The sequence below is a fragment of the Ictalurus furcatus genome, chromosome 2 (assembly GCF_023375685.1).
Source record: "Ictalurus furcatus strain D&B chromosome 2, Billie_1.0, whole genome shotgun sequence".
Taxonomy (NCBI): Eukaryota; Metazoa; Chordata; class Actinopteri; order Siluriformes; family Ictaluridae; genus Ictalurus; species Ictalurus furcatus.
In genome coordinates, this window is record NC_071256.1 from 23,714,121 (window position 1) to 23,740,588 (window position 26,468).

General features: G+C 39.4%; 1 protein-coding gene across 2 annotated transcripts in view; it reads right to left on the reverse strand.

The window, feature by feature from the left end:
- usp36 (ubiquitin specific peptidase 36) overlaps positions 1–25,321 on the reverse strand; it is a 34,422-nt gene extending 9,101 nt beyond the window's left edge. The window contains exons 1-17 of one of the 2 annotated variants that reach the window (XM_053654059.1): positions 25,122–25,319; positions 12,726–12,984; positions 11,929–12,150; positions 11,473–11,583; positions 10,947–11,049; positions 10,747–10,814; positions 9,202–9,272; positions 9,015–9,097; positions 8,774–8,885; positions 8,513–8,653; positions 8,147–8,247; positions 7,920–8,055; positions 5,927–6,265; positions 4,606–4,827; positions 2,806–2,969; positions 667–1,341; positions 372–559 (exon numbers count right to left, since the gene is read on the reverse strand). In XM_053654059.1, coding sequence (XP_053510034.1) covers positions 372–559; positions 667–1,341; positions 2,806–2,969; positions 4,606–4,827; positions 5,927–6,265; positions 7,920–8,055; positions 8,147–8,247; positions 8,513–8,653; positions 8,774–8,885; positions 9,015–9,097; positions 9,202–9,272; positions 10,747–10,814; positions 10,947–11,049; positions 11,473–11,583; positions 11,929–12,150; positions 12,726–12,975 — 2,986 coding nt within the window. In that variant the 5' untranslated portion in view covers positions 12,976–12,984; positions 25,122–25,319. Of the gene's footprint in view, positions 1–371; positions 560–666; positions 1,342–2,805; positions 2,970–4,605; positions 4,828–5,926; positions 6,266–7,919; positions 8,056–8,146; positions 8,248–8,512; positions 8,886–9,014; positions 9,098–9,201; positions 9,273–10,746; positions 10,815–10,946; positions 11,050–11,472; positions 11,584–11,928; positions 12,151–12,725; positions 12,985–25,121 lie in introns of both variants that reach the window. The other variant, XM_053654051.1, reaches the window with a different exon arrangement.
- Between the last annotated feature and the right edge of the window lie 1,147 nt (positions 25,322–26,468).

Here is a 26,468-nt window from a genome sequence, read left to right on the forward strand (position 1 = left end):
CCTCATATAACCGTAACCCATGAGACATGAGACAACACACTTAACACATTTTTAATGAGCCTTGAATGCACAGAAACACCCTTTTTTATTTGACTATTTTTATTTAAGGTATAAGGAGCTTGATCAAACCAGACTTTTGGCTCTGCAGCAAGGGGTACTTAGCATTACAAACCAGAGATCTAGAAATTGTGTATCCTGAGACTTACTTTAACTCCGTACCAATACTTTTTTCCCTGAATTTCTGCACTGTTGCCGATCTGGAATTTAAAGGTACTCGTGCCTTTCACGTTAAAACAGGTGAATGAAAACTACTTATGAGACACGACCGGCGCTATATTTGTGGAAGCCGTATACGAAGCTACCATCGGTACCTGTGCTGGGTTTGCACGTCTTCTCCAGCACCACATGGTTGGTCTGACTAAGTGGCTCGCCTCCAGCATCATCCCCATGAGCATCCTCGGCCTCACTCTGGTGCGCTTCTCTTTTCCTCTTCTTGGCTTTTTTCTTCGGCACACTCAAATCCGGCAACTCTGTGTCTATATGCATCGTCTCAGTTTTTCTATAAAAGGGAGAGGGGCAAGAAAGTGTTGTATCATGCATGGTTTTAGAACGTGTATTATGATGGTTAGGAAAAGAAATGAGTTGGGATTTCTGAAAACCACCAACCTTTCGGAAGTCTCATGCTTGATGTTCTCGTCCAGCTTCTCTTTGTGCTTTTTCTTCTTCTTTTTCTTTTTAATGTTGGAGTCATGATGGTTCTGTGAAGTCTCGCACAACATTGGCTGAATTTGTTCTTGGGCCTGAGACGGTTTTGGCTCTGTAGTCAGTTGTCGTTGCTGTTTTGGCTTTTCTGAACTACCATCTGGGTTTATTTTCCACGTCTCTCCGAGGCACCAGTCTTCGTCCTGACCTGATGGCTCCAGATGCGACTGCACACCTTCTCTCTGAACCTTCATGCTGTTTGGCTCCTCCTCTCTTTTCCTTTTCTTATGCTTTTTTACCCTTCTCATTTCAGCTGTGAGCTCTGGCACGTCCTGCTCGGTTTTGGCAGGAAGCTCAGCAGTGGGGTTTTCCATTTCAGAATGGCGTCGCTTCTTTTTCTTCTTCTTCTTCTTTAAGGTTGGACTGGCGAGTCCATCGGCGAACCCTGTACATGATTCGGTGGTTTTCTGGCTCTGGGTTGGTCCACAGTTGCTAGCAGGGCAGGGTTGAAGCCTGCTGATTGGAGAAGAAAGTGTGGGTTTCATCAAGGATGAGGACAAGGAGGGCCCCTTAAGCAGACTTGCATTTTTAAACAGATGAGGTACATGCTGAGGCTGCTTGGCAGAATGGAATGGAATCCTGGGAGAAAATAAATAAACACAATTACATGGTGAGAAAAAGCACCACGTTCATCAAAATGATAATCCTTCGCCAAAAATACCAACATTCCGTAGGCATGAAATCTAGCTACAGTGGGATACAGCACACATCTGTATACGTTTTATCCAAACACCAGTGTGTGATGGAGGAGCTTCTAATCAAATAATTTTCTAACAGTAACCGGGGTAATGTAAAAGAATACTGAATAAAGAATTGCGTGCACAGATAATCAAGGTCTACACAGCAGACTCTCAAGGAAGAATGCTTACAGCAACCATTTCAAGGTTGTTCCAAAATAAAGTGGTGAAAAGCACATCGATTTTGATGACCCCAACAATGTGGTATTAATACTCTGATTGGGGGGGTGGGGGGTGCGCTAATAAACGCAGTGGAAACTAGCTCATTTGAGTTCACCTATAATTATGGTTGTGGTCTGCATTCAAACAGACATACTGTGTGTATTACTCATACTAAACTCACAAACAGCACATATTAAGGAGTATGTTAGCACGAATATTTCCAGCACGCCAAAATACAGTACCTGGGCCAAATTTCAAATTATGCACCACAGTTACTTCTGTGATCTCACAATAAAATAAGTCATTTTAATTGCAAATTAAATGCCAGAAAAGAAATATTCAGTTAATCTACAACTGAAAAGATACATTACTATTAACGTATAGGGTTTTTGTTTTTATTTATTAAAAGACCAAAATTAAGACCAAGCACTACAGGATCCAGGCTGGCAACTACTGCTTTATATGAAGTTCAAAAACACAAGTAATGCATCGGCATGATCGTCTCAGAATAGACCGCACGGCTAGTTTCCTGTCTAATCCAAAACAGTCCCATATCGGGCTCGCCACAGCAGATCACCCGTCCGCATATTGATTCTGGCACAAGTTTTACGTCCTTCCTGATGCAACCCTTCCCACTTTCCAGGTTTGGGACCGGTGCTGAGAGTGGAAACCTCCAGTGGCTGGGGTTGGTTTCCTGACAGGGAAGGGCGATGAGAGCACCGCATGCTAGCCGCTAGTCCACCAGGGAAGCTGTCTAATCCGACACACTGAACCAGTTAAACCACTTTACATGTGGTTGATCTCCAGGAACTGGGTTAGTTACCCAACCTATTCCTTTAAACCAGGGGTGTCCAATCTTATCCAGAAAGGGCCGGTGTGGGTGCGGGTTTTTATTTCAACCAAGCAGAAGCCAAACCTGAGTCTATTGAAAGCTAAGATCAACGGATTAAACAGGTGGAATCAGGTGTGGCTCCTGCTTGGTTGGAATGAAAACCTGCACCCACACCGGTCCTTTTCGGATATGATTCAGACACCCCTGTTTAAACGATCTGAGAATAAGGTCACAGTTCTACATACCAAAAAAACACCCCCCCCCCAAAAAAAAAACCCACCCAGATGAACATAAAAGGCAAGATAATAATACCTGTGGTTTTGGGAAGGTGAGGTGGGGGTCAGAGGGTGAAGTAGAGCTGAATGCTTAGGGTCACGGGACTGATGATGCAATGGAGAGGACGGAGCCTCAGTGCTGCGGCTGCTGCTGCTGCTGTTGTTGTTCGGACTCCAGATGGGACTGCGACTGGGACTGGCCTGCAGTTATTGACATAAATAAAAACTTGGTGGTCGAAAAAAAATAAAATAAAAGAAATAATAAAAAAAAAATGAACCATAGCCAAACAAATGTGACGAAGATAAAGGGATCAAAACATGGACGAGAAATCATGAGCAAAAACACAAACAAAAATGGGGAGAGAAAAATAAAAATGGAAAGGGGGCGATGGCAGAGAAGAATTACAAATGGTTAGAAAGAAAGAATCTGAAAGCAAAGGAAGACAACGAAATTCTAAAATGGACAGTAGTGCCAACCTGGGACAATAGTATCAACACAAGAGAAGACACTTAGAGATTTACTGCTGTGCAACCAAACAGAGGAAGTAGGTCACAAATATCAGCTGGAAAAGAATGAAGGGGCAGGCAGCAGGCACAAGACAAATAAATACACAGCATAGGGCTGAGCAATGATGTGATCTAAAATGCTGTCACAGTATGAAATCCAGTGCTGTTGATAATGTTATTCATATATAATACAGAGTGCCTGAAACATCAGAAACCAGCCAATGAGAGTAAAACTACATTTACTTCATTTTGTATTTATTAATTATTTACAAAGATTTTTGTGATTTGCACTCAACATTAAGATCAACATATTTGCTCAACATATTGCCATCGGTTCCTGACTTTCCAGAGACCCTGTAGACGAGACATTATTCTTTCAAAGTACTGAAGTGCTTTACGACATGACTACATAAAGCCTCATTCACTAGGCACTAACTCTGCATTTAGAAACTTGTGTAAATATTTGATCAGTATTTCTTCCTAGTCAAAGAAAGCATGATTTCTATTGTAGAGGTTTGGAGATTCTTTTTTTTTCTTTCTTTTTTTAAATGCTGAACTTGTTTTTATAATAGCTTAGGACACACACTCTGCAATACATCTTTACGTTCTGGTTGTATTATGTACATTTTTTATAAAAAGAGGAAAATGCTAATAAGGTACTAAAAATACATCAGGCTAGATTGCAAGATTTCCGGACGTTACTCTCAGCAGGTTATCGAATGGCATTGTCAATCAAAGTGCAAACAGGCCGACATGCCAATGAAAGAAATTTAAACAAAAATAAATAAAGTTTGGACGCCATTCAGGATTACATGATAATTACAATGATTAGTGTGCAAGTCACTCAGGGTGGAATTTCCTTTAACCCTCCCATTATTTTATGGGTCAACTGGACCCATTTCCACATTTCTTTGAAATTTTTTGACTTTCCTCATTTAGGGTCATGAATTTCTATATCTTGGACAAGCAAGAATGAAGGTTTACTGTTTTAAACTGTCTATCTTTGCTGTTTTTGTGTGTATTTAATCTGTGGAAGTCATTTTGACCCATAGCATAATGGCTGTTACTTTCTCCCCAACATAATAGGAGGGTTAAATTTAAAAACTTCATTATTATAATCAATGAATGTGGGAAAACAGGATCATCTGAGGAGCAAGTGAAGGCAGCATTCGTCATAACGATTTGTTAAAATGGTTGTTCGTCTTGCACGTTTGTATTTGAGGCCATGAAACATCTGTTGCAGTATTCAGATCACATCGCTCAGCCCGGGGCCAATCCCATAGCTACTCTAAACATCTGGCTATGGGAGAGAAGTGAGCGTGGCACTCACCTTCTTGGCAGACAGTGCCAGTCTCTTGGCAGGAGGGGGCGACATGGTGCTGGTTTGTTCAGATGCAATGTTGTTGAGGGCGGGAGGTTTCAGCTTGGCCGCCTTCTGATCCTCAGCAGCAAGCCGCTCAGCGCTTTTAGCCGGAGACGACATTCTGTTTACGATGCTCTTGGCAGGAGTAGTCACATTTCCCACGGGAGCACTCCTGGTGCCGATCGATTCCTGAGGGTCAGAGGTGATAAGCTTTTTCATCCCCCCCAAAAAAAACAAAAAAAAAAAAACAAGGCTTTTGTCTTGGGCTGCTGGTTACAGTTAACAGTTGCCATAGCAACATACCATATATGTAGTATAACTTTATTAAAAAAAAATGTTTAAAAAAAAAAATCCTACTTAAATCTTTTTTTTGTAAATAAATGAGCATGTATTAAAGAAATGTTAATGCTTTTTCATTTTATTTTACAATAGCCTGATGGAATAGATATATAGTCCCACAATCTCTTAACCCAATTAATTGTGTGGATTAACAAACTATAGAAAAAAGACCCCATGTACCCACAGTTTTATCCTCTCCTGACAATGCCTCTGCTGTTTAACAAAAAGTAGCACATCCTTCAGCTTTGAGTCGTGGTGTTCTTCCTTCGCCCGTGAAACTGTTGCTGGAGTCTGTCTAGCATCATCATTTTCACTTGACAAGTGTTTAAGTGTGAGGTGGCTACGTGTTATGCCAACGTTGCTCTGTACTGTAACTTATTGCACACATATTCCCGATTGTCTAGCCTCCGTACAAGACGATTAATACGTCTAGTAAAAAGAGTTGCTACTGATGGGCAGACCATGTCCTCAGTGAAAGTTTGAAGTGCAGCAGGTGGCGGTATTCAGAATCGAGTTGCTCACCAGAGCACTGAGGTGCTTCTTTCCAAAGAGAGATATATGAACCAAATTGGAGTGTGATGTGTTTAAACAAATGTATCGAATGAAAGGTTTTGTTTTGAGAAAGCCTATAGGGAACAGGAAGAAGAAATAATTAAGAAGAATTTTTTTTTTTTGATGGCCACTACATCAGCAGCATACTCATGTTAATTGTCCACAGGTCAACTGCAAATTAAAAATAGCCCAGAAATATAATCTGCTTGTGCCAGATTCTGCTTGTAAATACTGCTATCTTGAGACCTGTGATGATGACTGAAAGTCAAAACATCAGTGGATATGTATGAGGTCAAGCTCAGCAAAATGAAACCCATGACAATCACTTCTAATCTCTAATCGAACACCCTCCGGTTTGGTCAAATGTGTCCACGGAGCATGGAGGAGGTGGAAATACCTTGGACTCAGAAGAGGTGTCCGCTGACGAGGACTCGGATGCAAGGGACTTGAGTGAGGTAGACACTGCCAGGCTCCGCCCCTCGCCGCTGCTCCCCTTGTCCTGCTCAGACTTGGCGACGCCGTTGGAGGAAGCAGGAATGTTGGTGCGGCTCTGCAGCTGAGCAGAAGGTTTCTTCAGCTTCTTGATGGGTTCCTCGATGAGCATTGGGCCACCTGGCACCCTTGGTGTACCGTTAGCCAGTTTGGGCGACTGGATGCCTGAGCCGTTGCGGGCCACTGGCACGCCCAGCCCCCCGTCCACAGACTGGATCTTCCTCAGCTGAGCGGTGTCCACCTTCTGCAGAGAGAAAAAGGAAGAACAAAATCAAACCGTTACATTTAGACCAGTGATCAGCTGCCTTTGTTCATTGGAAAGCCAACGTGATTTTTCCAGCAGCCTACTTTTTACACGATTCAAATACCAAATGGAGTTTCCAAACAAGCAGTGTCTGAATAGGTTTCATCTACTCAAACACCACTGAAAAAAACAACAACAACTAACTGTTATAGGAAAATAATCAATGACGGGGTGATGTGAATATTTGCCAATAATAAAACAGCATGTCCTGAAGTTTTAGATTTCTCTTTCCGCAGCAATTTGCCTATAAATTAAGATTTTTCATTTGTTGGTGTGCATTAAAACCGTATATATACCACAGGAAGTTCTGGTCAATTTAATCTCCATTCTACATTAATGCACTGCCTATAAACAACTGTAACCATAGTAACATACAGTTAAACTTACAGCTTCATTATTAGCAGAGATGCAGCACAGACAAAGGTAATTCACACACGCACACTCTCTCTCGTAACTATTTACTATAAATTTTTCAAAATGTAATCTTATCGCACTACTTTGTCTCTGTGTATAATTTAGAGTGGGCAGAATTCTAGATCTAACAACCCGTATATAAAATAACTAATGAAAATTAACCGTTATTTTGATCTTTTCAGTCAAATTTTGCACTGCAAACATCAAAGACGGCTTTAACTTGTCAATGCTGACAAGTGACCACGATGTTTTCTAAGCAGGATAATCCACGGTAGGTGTGTTATACGATTTTAATGCATTCCGTGGAGACGACTACTCTACATTGCTGGTTCGAGTTAGCTGCCTAGCTTGTTGCTGACAAAATGTGAAGTGTCAATCATTTATTCAACATAAATATCAATAAATGTGATATTCTTCTGTGGAAAAAATAAGTACACCTTTTAGCAGAAATAACTTCTTGTAGGCATTTTGAATAATTGTCTACCAGGCTTGCCGGAACTTTTGACCACTCTTCCATGCAATATTCTTTCAGTTGAAGATGTTTGAGGGTTTTCTTGCATGTACTGCCCGTTTCAAATCCCCCCACAACATTTCAATGGGATTCAAATCCGGGCATGGACTAGGCCATTCCATAACAATCCATTTCTTCTTTCTGAGCCATCAGGACTCTTGACCGTATTAGCGTTAAACGTGTATATTCTAAACATTAAGTAAGCAAAAACGAGGATTTTTTTTTTCGGTACTTTTGACAAGCCTACACTAGATATGAGAGGGGTATAAATAAGACAGGTTCCACCTGCACTCCATAAACAGGTTCTAATCACTGGCAACCAGTCTTGAACACCTGATTCTATTTGTATACATTTGAAGGTGTGATAAATATAGGGGTATACTTACTTTTTCCATGTCACTGATCTGTTTTTTGTTAATTTAATGAGGATCCTCCATTTAGTATCTAATGCTCTAATGACTGCTCTAACGCACCCGAAGCTGATTTGCTAGAAGTTGATGCCACATATTTGCAAGGTTTAGAAATCCCACCCTAGGTTAATCAGAGTTGTATTTATATATCAGTTTGCCACCTGCTACTTGGATAGTTGGTAAGGAGGCATATGATCAGTCTTACTCTTAACATACTGTATAGTGCAATATTCTACTGGTCATAATGATGCTCATGTACCTTGGTGATCTGCGGAGATGATAAAGGACCGTTGAGTGGAATTTTCTTCAGCTGTTCAGGGGTCATGTTACTCCTCCCAGAATGCACCAAGTTCTGCTTTACACTTGAACTGTCCGTGTTCTTCTTTTCAGAAATCCTACAGCAATGGGACTCATCGTTAGCCTCAAATATCTCTGCTAACTGAACAGGTACAGTCACTGGATGAGAGAAGATGGGCTTTGTTCTACCTCAGGTAAAAGAGGACATAAGCCTGCTGATTGAGCACGACCTTGATGTTACTGGAATGTACCATCGAATCGTTCATCTGGTACCACTGCCCGTTGCTGGCCTAAAGATGATGAATGGCATGGAGAAAAATTAGACAACACCGCACAGAAGTGGGTTTTAGCAAATTCGAAACCCTTCAAATGAACAGGCATCAATTCTCACTTTGCACTTGGTTATTTAGCATGGTTAGCGAAATGTGGCAACATGGCACACAAAGTCAAATGGTGACCGAAAAGAGAGAGGACAATGACTTATTACGCTCGTGAAAACATGATTCACAAAATGACTCGAAATGATTCCTGCATGTCAATCCATATGACACTCACCTTAACATAACAGTAGTAGTGACCAGCATGACAGCTGTACCCAGAATGCACCAAGACTGCATAAAGGCCATACATCACTGGGTCTCCTGAGTTTTGAGACATGTATGGACGAATGTTCAGGAACTCTGGGTAGCCAACATCCTGAGGGGGGAAATGACCAGTAAAAAAAACCAAAAAAAAAAAAAAACCCAAACAAAAAACACACCGTAAATTATTTGTAACAACTTGAATGCAAACAGGTCTTATTGTGATTCTGCTTACCTTGGTAATCTTTCCTCCACTGAAGTTGGCAAAGCGTTTAAGGGAAAGTGTGAGCACATTTGACGTCCGATGAACCGTGAATCGTTTTGTCGCCGGCACTTTCTTCTTACACCTAGAATTACCAAATACCATTACGAAATTATCTAAAAGTGTAAAAAAAATATATATATATTTTAAATTATTTAGGCTTATATTCCATGAGAACAACGAACACATTCCAAAAAAAAAAAAGGCAACTTACTTAGCACACATGTAGGCGTTCTCGCCGCTCAAAACATCCGGCTTTACAAACAGCTCCAGGGCACGAACGATATTGGCTGCTTGCTGATATTGAAAACACACACACAGAATTTAAGAGGTGCTTCATGAACTTCATTGCGATATTATTACACCAAAAGAACATTAGGGCACATCTACAGGAAACTCACCCGAATCTCAACAGCTATGTCCAGGTAGGGGTCGTATGTATCTGACACACTTTTACAAATAGAACACTTGACTAGAGAGAGAGAGAGAGAGAGAGAGAGAGAGAGAGATACAAAACAGAAAAGGAAAAATTGCTCTTTATCACCTTCATTCATCATATCTGAAATATCTAATCTTCAAATAATGTAAGATTGCCTCTTAATAATAACGCATATAGGGGGACTTTAAATCTGTTTTTCCCTCAAGCTTATATTTTATCAGAGTTTACACAGCCTGTGTACGAGTGTTGCTTTTATTTCATTTAACAATTCGATTTATTTATTTATTTAATTTCTACTCATCTATGTTTAGTTCATACATTTTATACACTAGGAAAGCTTGCCCTTCATATTATAAATGGGAATATCACCAACTAATTAACTATACACTTATACGTAGGTGCCAACATTGCTAAGAAGAAAATTCTAGCAGAGTGGGGTTGGGGGGGACCAAACGCATATGTTTTTCACAACCCTCATCCTTTTTCTCCTACAGTATTGGATTTTCTGCCAGACGAATGAATTTTTTTTCACATTCGGGCTGACTGCTGCTTTTGCTCCCGATCCAAGGGCTTATAAATTGTGTGTGTGTGTATATATATATATATGACACAGCTAAACCGTCCAGGGGTCGTATGTATCTATGTAGTAACTATGTATTCCCACTTCTGCTTGTGGTCATTCAAGTGTTGTTCAAAGTTCAGTTTAGCAAAGAATGACCAAAAAGAAAAGAAAAGAGGGAGAATGGGATAAAAAAAACACCTCTGACACTGTGCTGAAGTTTTCCTGTCATTAATCTGAAAGTTTTACAAGTCAACACACGAGTCATGACTAACTCAGACCACTTCACAGTAGAATGTTTGTATGAATCTTCCTGCCAACTAACCCTAGGATGCAGGAATCTTCCTGTCTTCCAGCATGTGGATACAAATCATTCGGTCCTTTTTACCGGTAAAAACAAGAATTTTCTGCTTCAAGGGGGGAGTTCCCCTTGGAGGCAGGAAGATTTCATCACAACACAATAAGTCACCCACAATAAATGGGTAAACAGTGTTTCACCATTCTATACTGCTAGTCAGCATGAAGAATTAAAGGCTGCCTTTCCTCTATAATTACAGGAATTACTGCCTACAGTCGATCATAGTTCATCCTAATACATTTATCTGATATGGTTTATGAACTTTATTATCATTATGAGCTGGTACAGATTGTAATTGGACTACCACCTGAGGAAACACAGACTATAATGTAGTAAAGAGATTTGCCTTTAAAATTTCATTTATTTCATTAATTCCACATAGGGTGAAATTATTATTATTGAAATGATCTTATTATCCTAGTTTATCACTGGTCTTGTATAATAATTATTTTTAAATATACATTTACTTTCTTTATTTACTTCTCCTTTAAAGAGTTCAGATACTAGTCTACTATATTTACCCGTGTCTCCATATGATCACTTTGGAAATAAAGGGCGCAAACCTCATCACTGTGGGAGTCATGTTTTACCTCTTGACCTCAGGTAACCCCCAAAGATCTGGTGAACCAGTGTGGTGGCCTGCGTCTGTCTGTCCAACCTGACAACAAAAGAACACCAAGTTCACTGCTGTGCATAAAAAGAAAGGGAAAGCACCAACGGACTGATGATGTTGGTCTTTTTTTTTTTTTGGTAGTACCACATGAGAGGACACTGTTGGAGTGGGTCTTACTTTGGGTAACCGTTAAGGCAGGCTTTCTGCATTGCATCGATGGTGTAGCGCAAAAACTCATGGGCGTCCTCCTGGCTGCCAAACCGGAAGTGGCGGGCAATTTCTGAAGCAAAAGCACACAGTGCATTAGGCTAAGCATGAACGAGCAATCGGATGGACAAAACAACAACAAAAACTCAAATGGTCTACGCTTTCATGGAATATTAAGATGGCATTAAAGTATTTTTAAGGGGAAAAGATCCATGAATAATATAATAATCCACTGCTCTTAGAGAGAGGGGGAGAGAGAGAGAGGCAAAATATACCAGATCATATCAGTGAGTCGCACTGATATCTCTGAAAGGACATCAAGCTTATGACTAAAACCCTTAGTCTGTCCAAAGTCTGTGTGCAATCACAAGCACACACTTCCTGCTATAGCTGAGTCACTGAAGTGAATCATGCTTTTTTTTCTTCCCCCCCTTCCTAACTGCAACATCAGCTTACAGAACATGCACCTGCCACACAGCACGGGTTATTTCCTTACTTTTCAAGTCACGGATAAATGACACAGGCTTGATGGCGTTGCCAGTGTTGGCGAAGGCTTGGATGATATGGTTCTGCATGATGCAGATCATACAGAATCCTGTCTGGTGGCCTAGTGAAGAAGAAAAAAAAAAAGGACAAAAGAAAGAAAAAAACCCGCCAGAAAACAAATTAATCCTATGCAATTCAAGTGACCAGTCAAACAGGCTAATGAGTAGAATAGTTATTATTTTTAATAATAAATTTAAATGCCATGTGGTTAGGAAATTCTACCTGAGGAATATCAAATCTGCATGTCAAATCCTTTATAAATATCCCCAGTACATTGTACAAGTAATCTGCATATAATTACTAAGCACATACCAGTACACATCACATTAGTATAATCCTAATAGGTAAATCTGGAGTTTGCACAAATCTCTGTTTGTGCGACTCATTTTTTGTGTCCCGTACTTACAGGAGCGGCTGTGCTCTTTGGACAGCAGGTAGTTGGCGAGAGGCGGTGTATATGTGAGACACTGCACGGTGGAGTTCAGGAAGCACGTGTTTCCCAGGTTGTGGAGGCCCGCTCCCACCCGGTACACTCGCTCCCACTTCATGGAGAGTTTGTTCCCTGGAAAGAGCAGCTTCTGAGGTGCTGGGATGCCATCACCCTGACCTCCACTGAGGCCTTCAGAACCTGCGGAAACAGAAACTGGGCTACTACATGCTTTACGATCCGTCTGCTGCAGCGTTATTTAAGCCTCTTTAGCAGAGAGAGTTAAAGCATCCATATTTTAAATAATTAAGTCCTATGTTTCTGTCTTGGTCATTTTTGTTACTGCTTTTTCAGTTGAACCTGATTTTTAATTTCAGATTTTAAAAAAATAATAATTTTACCTGGACTGTTTTGGTCCTTGGCTTGCATTACTCATTGTGTCCAAAACTAATTATATACACATATATAAATATAAATGATCATTGTGAACATTTGTAAAATATCATCCTGGCCTACTTTTCCATACTTTTCTAATTTGTATTACTAAAAGTTTTCTGGAATTAACAGCACATTGTATAATAGAAGGATGACTCTTACTGACAGTATTTCAAAATCTTCATAATCATGAAAGCTGGATATTGCTGTACACATCATAACCTATTAGCAATATATAGTGCAGTTTTAATAACCGTATTAATGAGTTCTACTAGTCCAACCCACCTGAGCGCCTACACTAATCATGATGACCAACGAATCACGCTGTGGCGTGACCTCACCTTGCCTCTTGATTGGCGTGGGATCGGCTGCTCTCTGCACCACACCATCGGTCTTGGGGTTCAGGATCACATACTTGGTCTTGAGCGTCTCCAGCTGGTAGCTGAAGCCTTTGGTGGCTGGCTCGAACTCAATCTTCTGCAGCAGCACTTTCTTGGCCGAGGAGGAGAGCAGCTTATTCAGGTCTCCCTCATCGGTAGAGTCTTTTCGGCCCGGCTTCAGGGCCTCCTTCAGCTTGTCCACTATGGGCATGGTGCATCACTGAAAGACCACACACTGACAAATTAATATTTAGCTTCCAATTCAATTAGTCACAAAAGAAATATGACAAAGCCTAATACCTTTAGTGTGTTTAATCACTGAGAAATAAGACCGGGCATATTTTACATGTGATGGTGTAGGACTTGTATCATTCCTGTTCGTTCTGCCTTTCTTTAGACACGCTTTAGAAAGCCTGATACAAGTGAAGTGCCTCAACGTTATAAGCACTTGGAGTTATAAGCAAGTTTGAGTTCAGACATCTCCTCCTAAATGTTCAGAAATTGCTAGCAGGCATAAAGTCCCACTATGCCTCTATGGTTAGGTAAGCTCACCGATAGCAACAAAAGCAACAGACCAAAACAACGTACATATGCATGTGTTGAATCAGAACAAACACTAAACCATGTAGAGCAGTTCATATGATACTCCTGATCTGCTGTGAGTCACGCTGACAACCCTGTAAAAGTAATGCACAGTCAGCGCTGCGTCAGGGCTGTCTTAACGCCCCATCTTTAGGTATAAATGTAGTCCGAATACACAGTGACTGACAGGAGCCAGAGCCAAACAGAAGAAAGAGGGAGCAAGATAGTGATCGTGTCCAGTCTTGTACCGTAAAAAGAAAAGAAAGGATTTACACGTGCCACAATATCATGATTGTGTGATGAAAACATGAAGATTTTTAACAGGCTACACCTTCAGAAAGGGGCTGGGGTTGCTTAGACTTTATACTATATGTGTCTCATCACAGCATTTCTGGGTATGCAAGAAACCCATCACTCTGCCAACCAATCAGCATTCACTTCGAGACCGGATGACATGTAGCACTGCAGATTCCCATTTGTTGTGCCTTTCTTTGGACATGCTTTAGAGTTAGAGGTCGACTGATTGATTGGTTTTGGCGATTGCTGTAACTATCGGTAAAAATCAACACCAATAGTTTTTCTCGGTTGTGTACATTGCAGGAGCGGCTGAGAAGGGTCCGCTGTCAATATACGGTACGAGTACGGGCTCTAGAGGTGAAATAAAAACTACCACTGAAATTTTGTTGAGTTATTTGAAGTGTTTTTTGATTCACTTTGGAGGTCTCTATTTTATTTGCTATTTGGTGTGTTACTTTTTGGTTCCATTGTATATGGATGTATATCTTTTACTTACTTTAATACTTATTATTAGTTAATATATATTAATATTAGTTAATTTTAAGAACTACAGTACATTTTCATGATACAGTCAGTACTGTTTATTTTTGTAATAAAGTACAGCAATATTTCACTTTGAGTGTGGTTTTCATTCAGTATCGATTAAAAAACAACCATCGGTTGATTAATCGGTTATCGGCAGGTACTGCCCTACTTACTTATCGGTATCAATAAAATCCAATATCGGTCGACTGATATTTAGAAATGCATAATGCAGTTACCACTCTGGCAAGAAACATGCCACGTTTACCCATAATCCTTCTCTCTGCATTATGAAACAAATAGGTAAATCTTCAGAAGTATAAACCAGATCTAAGGTATGTGTCTCTAATTTGGTGGAAAGCTAGTGAATGCTATCACTAGTTTATACTTGTTTCTGGAATTTGTTTCAGTGCCCAGTAGCAAAGATGTTTTAGCTAAAGCGATAACCATAGCAGTGCAATTTGTACTGCTTGTGTATTTTTGTACTTCAACCTCAGTTTTGGAGCACATTCAGCCCCATGGTCCTGAATGAGCACAGTGCTATGAGATTACAGCAGAGCAACCATTTCCCTTTCAACCCGAGAGTATATTTTAGATAGCCAACTAACATGAACATAAGATACTGTTATTAGTCCAGTCACCTATGAGACAAGGCCTTAATATATTAAAAGAGCTTTGCATCAATAAAACTGGGTAAACAGTCAGCCTATATTTACTCTGCAGTGTTTGTCATTAGAATGCATACTGTGTTATATAATATATATATATATATATATATATATATATATATATATATATATATATATATATATATATATATATATATATATACACACACACATATATATATATATATATATATATATATATATACACACACACACACACACACACACACACACATATACACATACACACATATAGATAGACAGTGTCTTCCCTAGAACGATACAAACACGATTAAGTTAAATGCCTTGTGAGGACAGAGGGGTGATCTGCAGTGTGCTAGAAAACACAGGCTTACTCATCAGCAGTGCTGCTGACGCACACCAGCAGGCCGCCTGTACATGCATGAAAGCGCAAGGACAGCCTAACCTTCACACACACTTCCAGATGCACGTCGTCACCGCACAGGGCCACCAGCTAATAGAACAGCCGAGTTCTGCCATGCAACGACTCTGCAAAGACACTGACGTTTGCTTGTCTTTGTCAGCATTTGGCTTCAGTTGATGGGATCAAATACCACCGAGTCTAAACCTGAACAATTTTAATCCAAACAGGGTACAAATAGGTCTCCAATAGGTGAAAAGTGCACGTGCTATAGTAAGTCAGAAGTACGTTGTAGGGCACAGTGGCTTAGTGGTTAGCACGTTTGCCTCACACCTCCGGGGTTGTGGGGACGAATCCTGCCTCCACCCTGCATGTGTGGAGTTTGCATGGTAAATAGTAAATGGCGCACTTATATAGTGCTTTTATCCAAAGTGCTTTACACTGTGTCTCATTCACACACACACCAATGGTAGTTGTCATCAGGAGCAACTTGGGGTTCAGTGCCTTGGGGTTCAAGGACACTTCGGCATGTGGAGTCAAGTGGGCCGGGATCGAACCACCAACCCTACGATTATTGGACAACCCGCTCTACCAACTGAGCCGCAGCCGCCCCGTGTTCCAGGGTACTCTGGGTACTCTGGTTTTCTCCTCTAGTTCAAAGATATGCGTTATAGGCTGACTGGCATTTCCAAATTGTCCAAATTGTGAGAGTGTGTCTTCGATTGAGCCCTGTGATGGGTTGGCACTCTGTCCAGGGTATCCTCTGCCTTGTGCCCCAAGTTGCCTGGGAGAGGCTCCAGGCTCCCCCAAGACCCTACGTAGGATAAGTGGGATGGAAAATTGGAAAAAAATTTCGCCCGGTCTTTTTTTTTCACCAATCTTAAAGTACTCAGTTGTGGTGTCCCTGTGTCCAGTGTATCCACAGCTTCCTGTTCTTGGCTGACAGAAGTGGAAGCAGATGTGAGCATTTGCTGTTGTAACCTCTCTGTCTCAAGCTTTGACATGTTCTGCTTTTCTGCTCACCAGGGCTTTAAAGAGCGGCTATTCGAATTACCACATCCTTCCTTTCGGCTCAAACCAGCCTGACCATTATTCTCGTACCTCTTTCATCAACAAGGAGATTCCACCCACACAACTGCTGCTCACTGGATGTTCTTTGTTTTTGCATCATTCTGAGTAAACTCTAGAGACGCTTGTGTGAGAAAATCTCAGATGATCAACACTTTCTGTATTACTCAAACCAGCCCATCTGGCATGAGCAAAGGCATGGAGATCACATCCCCCCCCCAATTCTGAGGATTGATGTGAACAATAATTGAAACTCTTGAGCTGTATCTGCATGATTTTATGCACATGATTGGATGATGGGTAACTGCATTAATTCAATATCTGGGCTGTAGTGTGGAAGATCCACCAGGTTTGTTTTCATCTAGTCATATTTACTTACGAGACAATGGTCTCTGATTTGTGAGTATAATCTGAAGACGTGTGGTGTTTTATTCTAGATTTTTATTCCATGATTGAGGATTTAAAAAAAAGAAAAAAAAGGAGAAAAAAAAGGGTCCACACACAGAAACCTGACAAATTCTTTAATATATCCAGGGTCTTTCACAGTTTCATCATCAGTTAGGACTTTATAAATTGTGTAAAAATAAAATCTGATAATTCTAATGTCTTTGTTGCTCATAAAATGTACACGTTAGTTTGGGTAACTGCAGTTTCTTTTTACTGTATTGCTCAAGTTTTGGAAAGCTGGATAAAAAAAAACTACAGATAAGCCTTTTGTGATTGAAGGTCCTAATTTATAATGAAATTTTAAAGAATTTAAAGAAATTCTCGCATTTTATTCTAATAGTGAAAGTGGAGTGAAGAAATTAAAGGCTGAATGGGATAGAGTTACACAAGCTTTTCTGAGGCTTGTGAATTTGTGTAAGCTACCTGTTGAACTTGACATGAAGAGAAATTAATCAGTGCCTGAAGCAAATTAAGTTTTTATGCAATACTGCAGCTTTCCTCATTCAGGTTAATTGGCTATTTCACCAGCGAGTCTGTTCACGTTCAGTCTGACTGCTCCTGGCATGTGAACTGCCCATTACAAGAGAAATCAATCCTCTTTTCTTGTGTTCATTAAAACAAACACTTAACCATGTGTAAAGGACTTGTTTGTTCATATCTGGTAGAATTTGACCAACTGATATTGTGCAAGTAGAAACAAACAACTGATGGAAGTATTTTAAAATCTTAATTTCAGACAGAATATGAGAGTAAATTTGCTACTTTCAGGTTTATTCAAGACTTCCAATATTATTATTCTATATATGTCCTTATAATATTTATATATATATATATATATATATATATATATATATATATATATATATATATATATATATATATAGGTTTTAATAACATATATATGTTCTATATATGTCCTATATGTCCTTATTCTTTTTTTCTCCCCCCGTTTGCACAGTTAAGCCAAATTCCAAATGTCTTCAAATTCATTATTAATGTGAATCACTACCTCTACCTAAGGTATAACCTAATGGTATTGTACACCCTACATAGTAGTTTAAGCCAACTGAAACTCAACCACCACAAAAAATAAGTAATGAAAGAACAGGAATTTTTTTTTTTTTTTTTTTTTTTTTTTTTACATTTCCTCGAATAAGCAAAAAAAAACAAAAAAACTTTCTATTCTTATACAGTCCATCCAGGATTTTTACAATTGCAGAAATTAACACAAAATCAAGGAGACTGCAATAATCGCAGAAGCTTGCGATTTAAAATTACCGTAAAAAATTTCTGCAGATTTGGGCCAAGACACATCATGTGACATCACAATGCGCATTCAGCCAAAGCCCTCTTCGATTCACGTGTCAGACATGAGTACAGCTAAAAGGTCTCATTTAACAACAAATATCACTGAGAAAGACCATACAAAACAATTTCGTGCAATTGCAATTTGGCTAATCCGAGTAGCTTTCCGCAAAAAATCTCCGTAGATTGCACCGCAATTTTTAAAACCAGTCGTGACAAAAATCAAGCTTTTTTGGCTGCAACAATCACAAAAAACCTCTGCGAAATCCTGTACGAGCTATTTATACATTAAATTTATTTAAAAAGTTGTTAAACAAGCCCTTGACAGCCTGACAATGAACACAAAGCTTGTGTTTCAGCTGTTTACCAAATTACCTCCATTTTTCAGTTTAATAGCTAATAAAAATGTATCTGGCTCTTCATGAGGATGTTTTAGCTCAGTTGTGTTTTGGCTCAAGTGGGTGAAATGACCAGAATATCATATCCCAATATTTTCACATTACTGAAGGTGTGTTATTTGACGGTATTTTTTATTTCCCAAAGCAGCCTACACAGAAAGCATAACTTAAGAGCAGCATGGTTTGCTGTGGCTTTTGGTGTAGTGCTGCTGAGACTTCAAATATTCTCTGTATGGCTCACCTGCCTAGTTCTTCATCAAGCAAAACATTTGGTTGTATTTCCACCCTTTGCCACAACATATTCTTTTCACAGCTTGTATATGTTTCTTGAGTAATATTTGCTTCTTTTTTATAGCAAAGAATCAAAAATCAGAGAGTTTGAACACAGAGGTTGGCATTAGTTCTTGGTGGGTAACTCTCATCTGGTCACCGGAGGAAGCTGATTATTTTAGGCATTGGAAAATATGACTAAAGACTGAATCAGAACATTATGAAACTGTGTGTTTGGGCTTTAATGTTACATGGACCCCGGTCCACACACGATTAAGTTTAGGTTTGTTTTGTTTACCATTTTCTGGCCAACTTTAGATTGACAGCACAAGTTCAAAATCATCCATTAATATTAAACAAATAAGACTAAGTGTCAGGTTTTTACTATTCTTACTTGTACACATATCAGTCTGACAAGTTTAACTTCTACAGTACTATGGACAACTACAAGAACGATGATGTTTTTAATCCATCCATCCATCCATCCATCCATTTTCTGTGCTGCTTATCCTACACAGGATCGCAGGGGAGCCTGGAGTCTATCCCAGGGGACTCTGGGAAGAAGGCGTTGGACACCCTGGACATGGGGCCAACCCATCGCAGGGCAGAATCACACACACATTCAAACACTATGGACAATTTGGAAATGCCAGTCAGCTTACAATGCATGTCTTTGCGGGAGGAAACTGGAGTACCTGGAACACAGGATGCACGAACACCAGGGCGGAGGCAGGATTCAAAACCCCAACCCCAGAGATGCAAGGCAAACGTGCTAACCACTAAGCCACCGTGCCCCCATGTTGTTTTTAATAACTCAGATAATACTGTTATACCAACACAGCACTACCAGTCTTAAACACCCATAAACAAGGTCTTTGTTTCTGTGACGTAATGCTGATTTGGTTTATCTATTCTCCTTGGCAAAAAAAAAAAAAAGGGCCAAGCCAAAATGGCAAAAATATTACGCTTTTAATGGTCTTAACAACAAACCGTTGGTCAGGTAATTAGCAAGAATTAAACTGCGATAAAGTTACTTGGTATGAGATAGTTGTTCCCTTTGATTTCTTTAAATTCTTAAACCACGTGGGTAAACTTTCAGAGAGCTTTTTATTTATTTTTTAATTCCAACTTTATTTTAATTTTGTACACTCAAACATGTATTAGTTTAATCATTATCATGATTTTACCTTTGAGTTCAAGAAGACTATATAAGTGAATTTCCCTGTTTCTAGCTTTTCACCTAAACAGTTCACTGTAAATGAGCAAATGGTGGCCCAGGGGGTCTCAGGAGTGCATTTGTTTAATTCTTGCTAATTTTCTGACCAATGATTTGTTTATAAGACCATTAAAAGCTTAATATTTTGCCATTTGGGGCTTGGCTCTGTTTTTTGTGCCCAGGAGTGTATGTGCCACTACACCTGCATTAAATGTATGTTGCAAAGTTTTTAAATATGTAATGGAAAACTATATACATGTAAATGAAGTAGCACTTGCATACCTAAAAATAAGATCTACCATGCATGAACCACATGAACAGCATGAACTGTAGACACACACACAGGCATGAAAGTCACTCTGCTGCTAAGCAAGTAATAGAGTTTGAGTGGCATTATTATTTTCAAGTATTAAGCATTTCACTTACTGCAGGCCTGTAATGATAAAAATACAAATAATCATGGAGCCCTAGCCAAACATATGGTTCCGGTCCAATAAACAGCACTATTAGATAAACACCCCTGCTCAACTAACCAACAATTGCCTGAAACACAGCATCACAGATTAACTCAACAATGTTGAGATGTGTGCAAGTTTCCTCTTTGAGTCATGCTTACCCATGATGCCTTTCTCTGTACTATACTGCCTCAAGACATTCATGTTATTTGTAACAGCTGTGTAATTTGCAGTATTTATACAATGGACTGTTGTCCCCTCCATGGTGTATCCAAGCTTTACACTCAGTGTTACGGGGATATGCTCCGGATCCATGTTTTTTTGGGGTTTTTTTGCAAAATGAAGACTGAACACATGCGCTCAGCTGCAAATATACTTTATTTGCATACTATACTCATACACTAGGTAAGAGAAAGCAACCAGAGAACGTCAGCAACTGCTCAATTATGGCACGATGTTGTGCCAAAATACAACAGGAATTTCGTTAACAAACACTGATCCTATGCCACACTGCAAGAAACCTGCGAACATAACTCCTAGTTCCTACCGTGAGTTCTTGGTATTTTCTCACTGATTTTCTCCCTTATTTTAGTCTTTGCCAATTCCCACCCACCAGTTCTGTCTTCCCTATCATAAGACAGCTACCAAACTCGGGAGGGTGAAGGCGATCACGTACTTCCTCTGAGACACCTGAAGCCAGCCAACCATGTTTTCGAACTGCTGCACGAGCTGCATCACGGAGCAGCGCAACAAATGCAGAGGAAAGCGCTAGCCACACCATTCTGCATGCACAAGCCCACATTTTGCTAGTATCACTGGGATGTATAGAGGAGAGACAGAATGTCATCCCAGTGTGGCACAGCTACAACGCATTAATGTCAATGCAATGCAGTGAGGAAATACATTCACTTCTGACACGAAAACTGTGTCCAAAATGACGTACTATACACTAACACTATGCACTCTACCGTCTTGTTTATGAATCATAGACGGGTAGTATCGTCTCAAATGGAACACTAACTTTTTTATTAAGCGGAAGTATGAGGCATTTCCCAGTCAATGGCAAATGATGCCAAACGCACGTTATGCGACGCCGCTAGAGTCGATGAAAATTAATTTCACCCCATCAAGGTAAACAGTAAAATGACTAAATTAATTTACTGAAATTTTCACACTCCATTTTTTCCCCCCAATTCCGAGCAAATTTGAGCCAGCATCAGTGTCTGGTAGCCCCTCCCCTCTTCTGCTAGGTAAGTAAAGCTGTGACCGTTGAGTGCATGAAGTATCCAACATTCCACACTTTGTTTTTTCGGTTCAATAAGTGCATCATCCCGGTACTTGAAGTGCATTTATTACGGTCCAGGCACTGAAAGTGTGCAGGGCCCTATTGTTTTCCTAAGGATTAGTTTCTTTTATATTTTTCAATGTTTCAGGGGCTTTTTGGGCCCTTAACATGCTCAAAAACTCAGCACACGTCAAAGCCGTCTGCCATTAGGCCCAGGCAAAGGGTCACACATGGGCATAGTCAGGGTTCTTTGTAGCGTGCATGTTTACATGGTACAAAAACTTGGTGCATATATCGTACATACTTGTACGTATATGCACGAAATTCAGTACACATATTGTGGTCATCGACCCGAACAACTTTCACGCCAGTCATTAGAGCTCCACCCAACAGGAAGTCTGCCATTTTAGATTTTGTGAAAAGGACATGTGGTGAACTTTTAAATACTCCTCCTAAGGGATTTATGTGACCATCACCAAACCTGGCCAACCTTATGCCAAGACACTGAAGATGCTAATCTGCGAACAGATTTTTGATATCTCGAATGGTGTGGCCATGGCGAGGGATTAAATTAATGACCAAAAAAAGTGCATTGTCTGATTTAACTGGTGGTGTATGTTTGGTCATGGGGGCTATGCTGCACCCCCTTACATGCATGTCTCCACTACACATTACTTCACTAGAATTAATTAATGGCTAATAAGAGTAACATCTCTTATCTTCTTCATGCATAATTTCACCAAACAAGAGCTATATGTTTGGACATGGAAGCTTTAAAGCCCAAGAACTGGGCTTAACCTAACACATCAGTGCAAGTTACTCTACAGCACTTGCTTTACTTTCATACACCCACAGCATGGCGATGGCACCATCGCTGCTTGCAGCTATATTTCTTCTTAGAATTTTCAGTGCAAACATTACTCACACTGTTTATACTAATAATGGCATAGAATAGTTCTTAAGTATGTGATGTGAGACACACCTAAAGCCTCTCAACCTGTATAAAATTTTTTTATAAAGCAATCCCCTGATGATCCCCCCCCACAGAATCGCACAGTGAAATACAATGCAGCGGTGTGGACTGCTTTTAAAGGTGGACAACATTCACTTCTAACAGAAAAATCAGCCTTTAATTCATACAAACTTGATGATTAAAGGAAAACAAAAAATACCAAGCCACATAAGAGCAATGGACAGAAAAAGATTTTGCTTTTCAGTGTGTCATGTTTTCCACATATCATTATGAAAAGGAATACAGGTTATGTATTGCATTTCACTTTTTTTTCCACCCATGTATGATTGCTTTATGATCTGACACGGAATCTTCTCCATATCCACCACCACCACCTGACTTTCCGTTGTTATTTCACTAGTGAGGGGTTGAGGAGTGTTAGTGTCACATACAGTACATTTACACGGACAACAATATTCCGGTATTAACCCAATTAAGATAATACTCTAAGAAACTACCATGTAAACAGCGATGTCTGATCCTTTTAAGGTCATACTCAAAGGAAACAGAAATCGAGTTAAGACATGGAGTGTTCTTATTTTAGTTTCATTATTGACGTGCATTACAGGCATATAAACACCTTAATCACATTATTAACGCCGTGTGGGACTTTTCACCGCATTTTGCGACAGGAAACATACACACACGGCAGTGTATTTCAGCTACTATATAGTAGGTAAGTATGCGGTTTCGAACAAGCAGTCATCTATTTGCACGTATAGCACGACAAATAATTAACTGCACTTGAAGCTTCCGTAAAATTAAAAATAAAAACACCCAAAACCATATATGGAACCATAATGAAGACAAACTGTATGTTGATACGTGAAATTCTGGAGGGAACGTCGGACGGTGTGGTGACGTTAATCGATCTATAACATGTAAAACGGGAACATGAAAGGAATATCCTAAAAGCAACTTATGTAAACACCTTAATCACAATATTGTCTTATTCAGAATGAGGTCAATAATTAGATTATTGCTGTACATGTAAACTTAATCAATATCCTCCACTCACTTCTATGGCCAACCCTTAACATGTAAAATGGTTAATAATTTATATATATATATATATATATATATATATATATATATATATATATATATATATATACACACACACACACGTAATTGAACATGACTTTTGTTTAAATTCAAAGTTGATCAAAATAAGGGGTAATACAGTTTTAAAATCATACACGTGTGCTACATTTTCACTACACTGACTGGAGTTGCTCTTTAAAGAGCACGCGCTAACAAAACGAGGCCTTCTGCCAAATGGCGAGGAAAACTGAGCGCTGTAAACATTATATAACACCAACAGCAGACTCGGAAAAGCATGTTTGAAAAATCTCAGGAAACAAATATGAACAAATATTCTTTCAGCCGTTGTGTAGCTGGATGTAGAGCCTGGCCAGGTAGAGAACTAGTGGGAGGTTATACAGCCCTGGTAGCGTTACATCTTGTCAGCGAGTAACGTTTCATTCCGGGGGAAACTATACTGAATAAAACACTTTCCTAATGACAGAAAGAAAATTCCAATGCTTAGTGTAACTTTATGGAAAAGTGGTAGATAATTTGGTATTTACAGCTTCTAAAATAGCGCGCGAACAGTTACAGTTACTCACACACACACACACACACACACACCGACTAGTAGAGCATGTGCTTGGTAAATAAGACAGACAGCTGTAACTGTGGTTAGCTATTTATTCAAGGCTGGAGCACACACATTAACATAATGTGCATAAAAATACATGACTGCTTTCAGGTTAGAAATAAAACTAAAAAAAAAGTGAAGAAAAAAACCCATGAAGACACTAGTTAAAAACTCGACTAGTTTGCAGTACCGCTAACTAACACGTTGGTAACGCAGCATGCTAGGCGCTAAGCTAACTAGTTAGCACCAGATACCTGAATAAAGCAGACGGCTATGATTTTGACTGTTGGGTTTATTATTATTATTATTATTATTATTATTATTATTATTATTATTGAGTTAGATTGTAACACAGAAAGCTTGACTGGTCAGCTTGAACTCAGCATGTAGCCCAGTAAAGCCACGCTATCTACAGTTATCTGCTCGAGCTACAGGACACGCTGACGAGTCGCACACAGCGGCATGCGGGTGTTAAGCAACATGGAATCGAAATATCGGCGTAATCAAATATACAGCGGATCGGAGAGGCCTGTAGGCCTGATTTTGCTCAGGACATTGTTATCTGCTGCACCGACACAAGGTGACACTGTAGAAGTTCACTGCTGCTAAGTGATCAGACTTCCTCACGTTCACTACTACTGGCCTGCTACAGGAATAAGGCGCTGCGCTTCACACTGCTGCAGCACCTTCACCGCCCTCCATTCTACACTCATTTACACAAAGTCACATCAAACACTATCAAAGCCGTCCACATGGGTTTAACACGCACAGAAAGATACAGTACACATACCCGTGCGGGAACTGTCAGGAGTCTTTAATCTAGTTCTCTACTGAAAAGCCTCGGTTGCCGCGAAGTCCTTCATTTTGTTCCATTCTCTTTCTCCCGTGCTGCATTACCGGAGGGCGTGGCCACGGATAATTGACAAGGCCGTAAACCAATCGGCTGCAAGCAAAGGACTGACGACACATTTCATTCACGGCACAAACATCCAATCAGGAGGCTAAGAAAGATGTCCTTCTACCAGACGCTTTAATCACGTTTTGTTGTTTACTATGGCTGAAAAAGGGAGAGCGAACTGCCATGTTTTAGACAGTGAAGATGTAATTGCAGTCATAGTATAAAAGAACGTGAGGAAAAAAACAGACTGTAAGGATGTTAGTTTCTCACCCATATACTCATATTTAGAGAAGAGTATTATTTAGGACACTTAAAGGCTCTTTGGATGTGGGGGAACATGGGTGGGATCCATGAAGGTTCTATGTAGAACCCTACACCTAGTAGTAGGATCCTTACAAACCTTAAATATGCAATAGAAGAACTTCAAGAACCAGCTTTATATATATATATATATATATATATATATATATATATATATATATATATATATATATATATATATATATATATATATATAAAAGCGCGTATTGGAGCTTAGGAAAACGGATACTTGAGTACTATTACATGGAAATGGAAATGCAAAGCATGACATACACTACTACTACTACTTCCACTACTACTACTACTACTTCTACTACTACTACTTCTACTTCTACTACTACTAGTTCTACTATGACTACTTCTATTACTACTGCTACTACTACTACTACTACTACTACTAATAATAATAATAATAACAATACAGTTTCACGCAACTTTACAGAGAAAAGCTTTCATTTTAACATTGTAAAAGGTATGTCTTTATTCAAGGCAGTTGTTAACTGGTGGTTATATGTATCTACTAATGCAAATATGTTTATTTAGCTAGTTTAAAAGCTGTAATTTGTCATCTGTCTTTGCCAGAAATATTTTGATATCAGTGTGAAGCCAAACCTTTAAAATGCTGAAATGGTAGGCACTCAATTGTAATTTTTGGTTAATATGTATTTTAATAAAAATTCTCATTTTAGTTAAGTTTTTGTTAATGTAGTTATCTGGATATCATTTATTTGTTTAGTTTTGTTTATTTATCACAATTGTTTTCTATTAAAAAAGCTTTATAGCTACATTCTGACAAACTGATCTTAGATTTGTGACTGGACTTTGGTATATATTAAAATTTTGATATTTATATATATATATATATATATATATATATATATATATATATATATATATACACATACATACATATACATA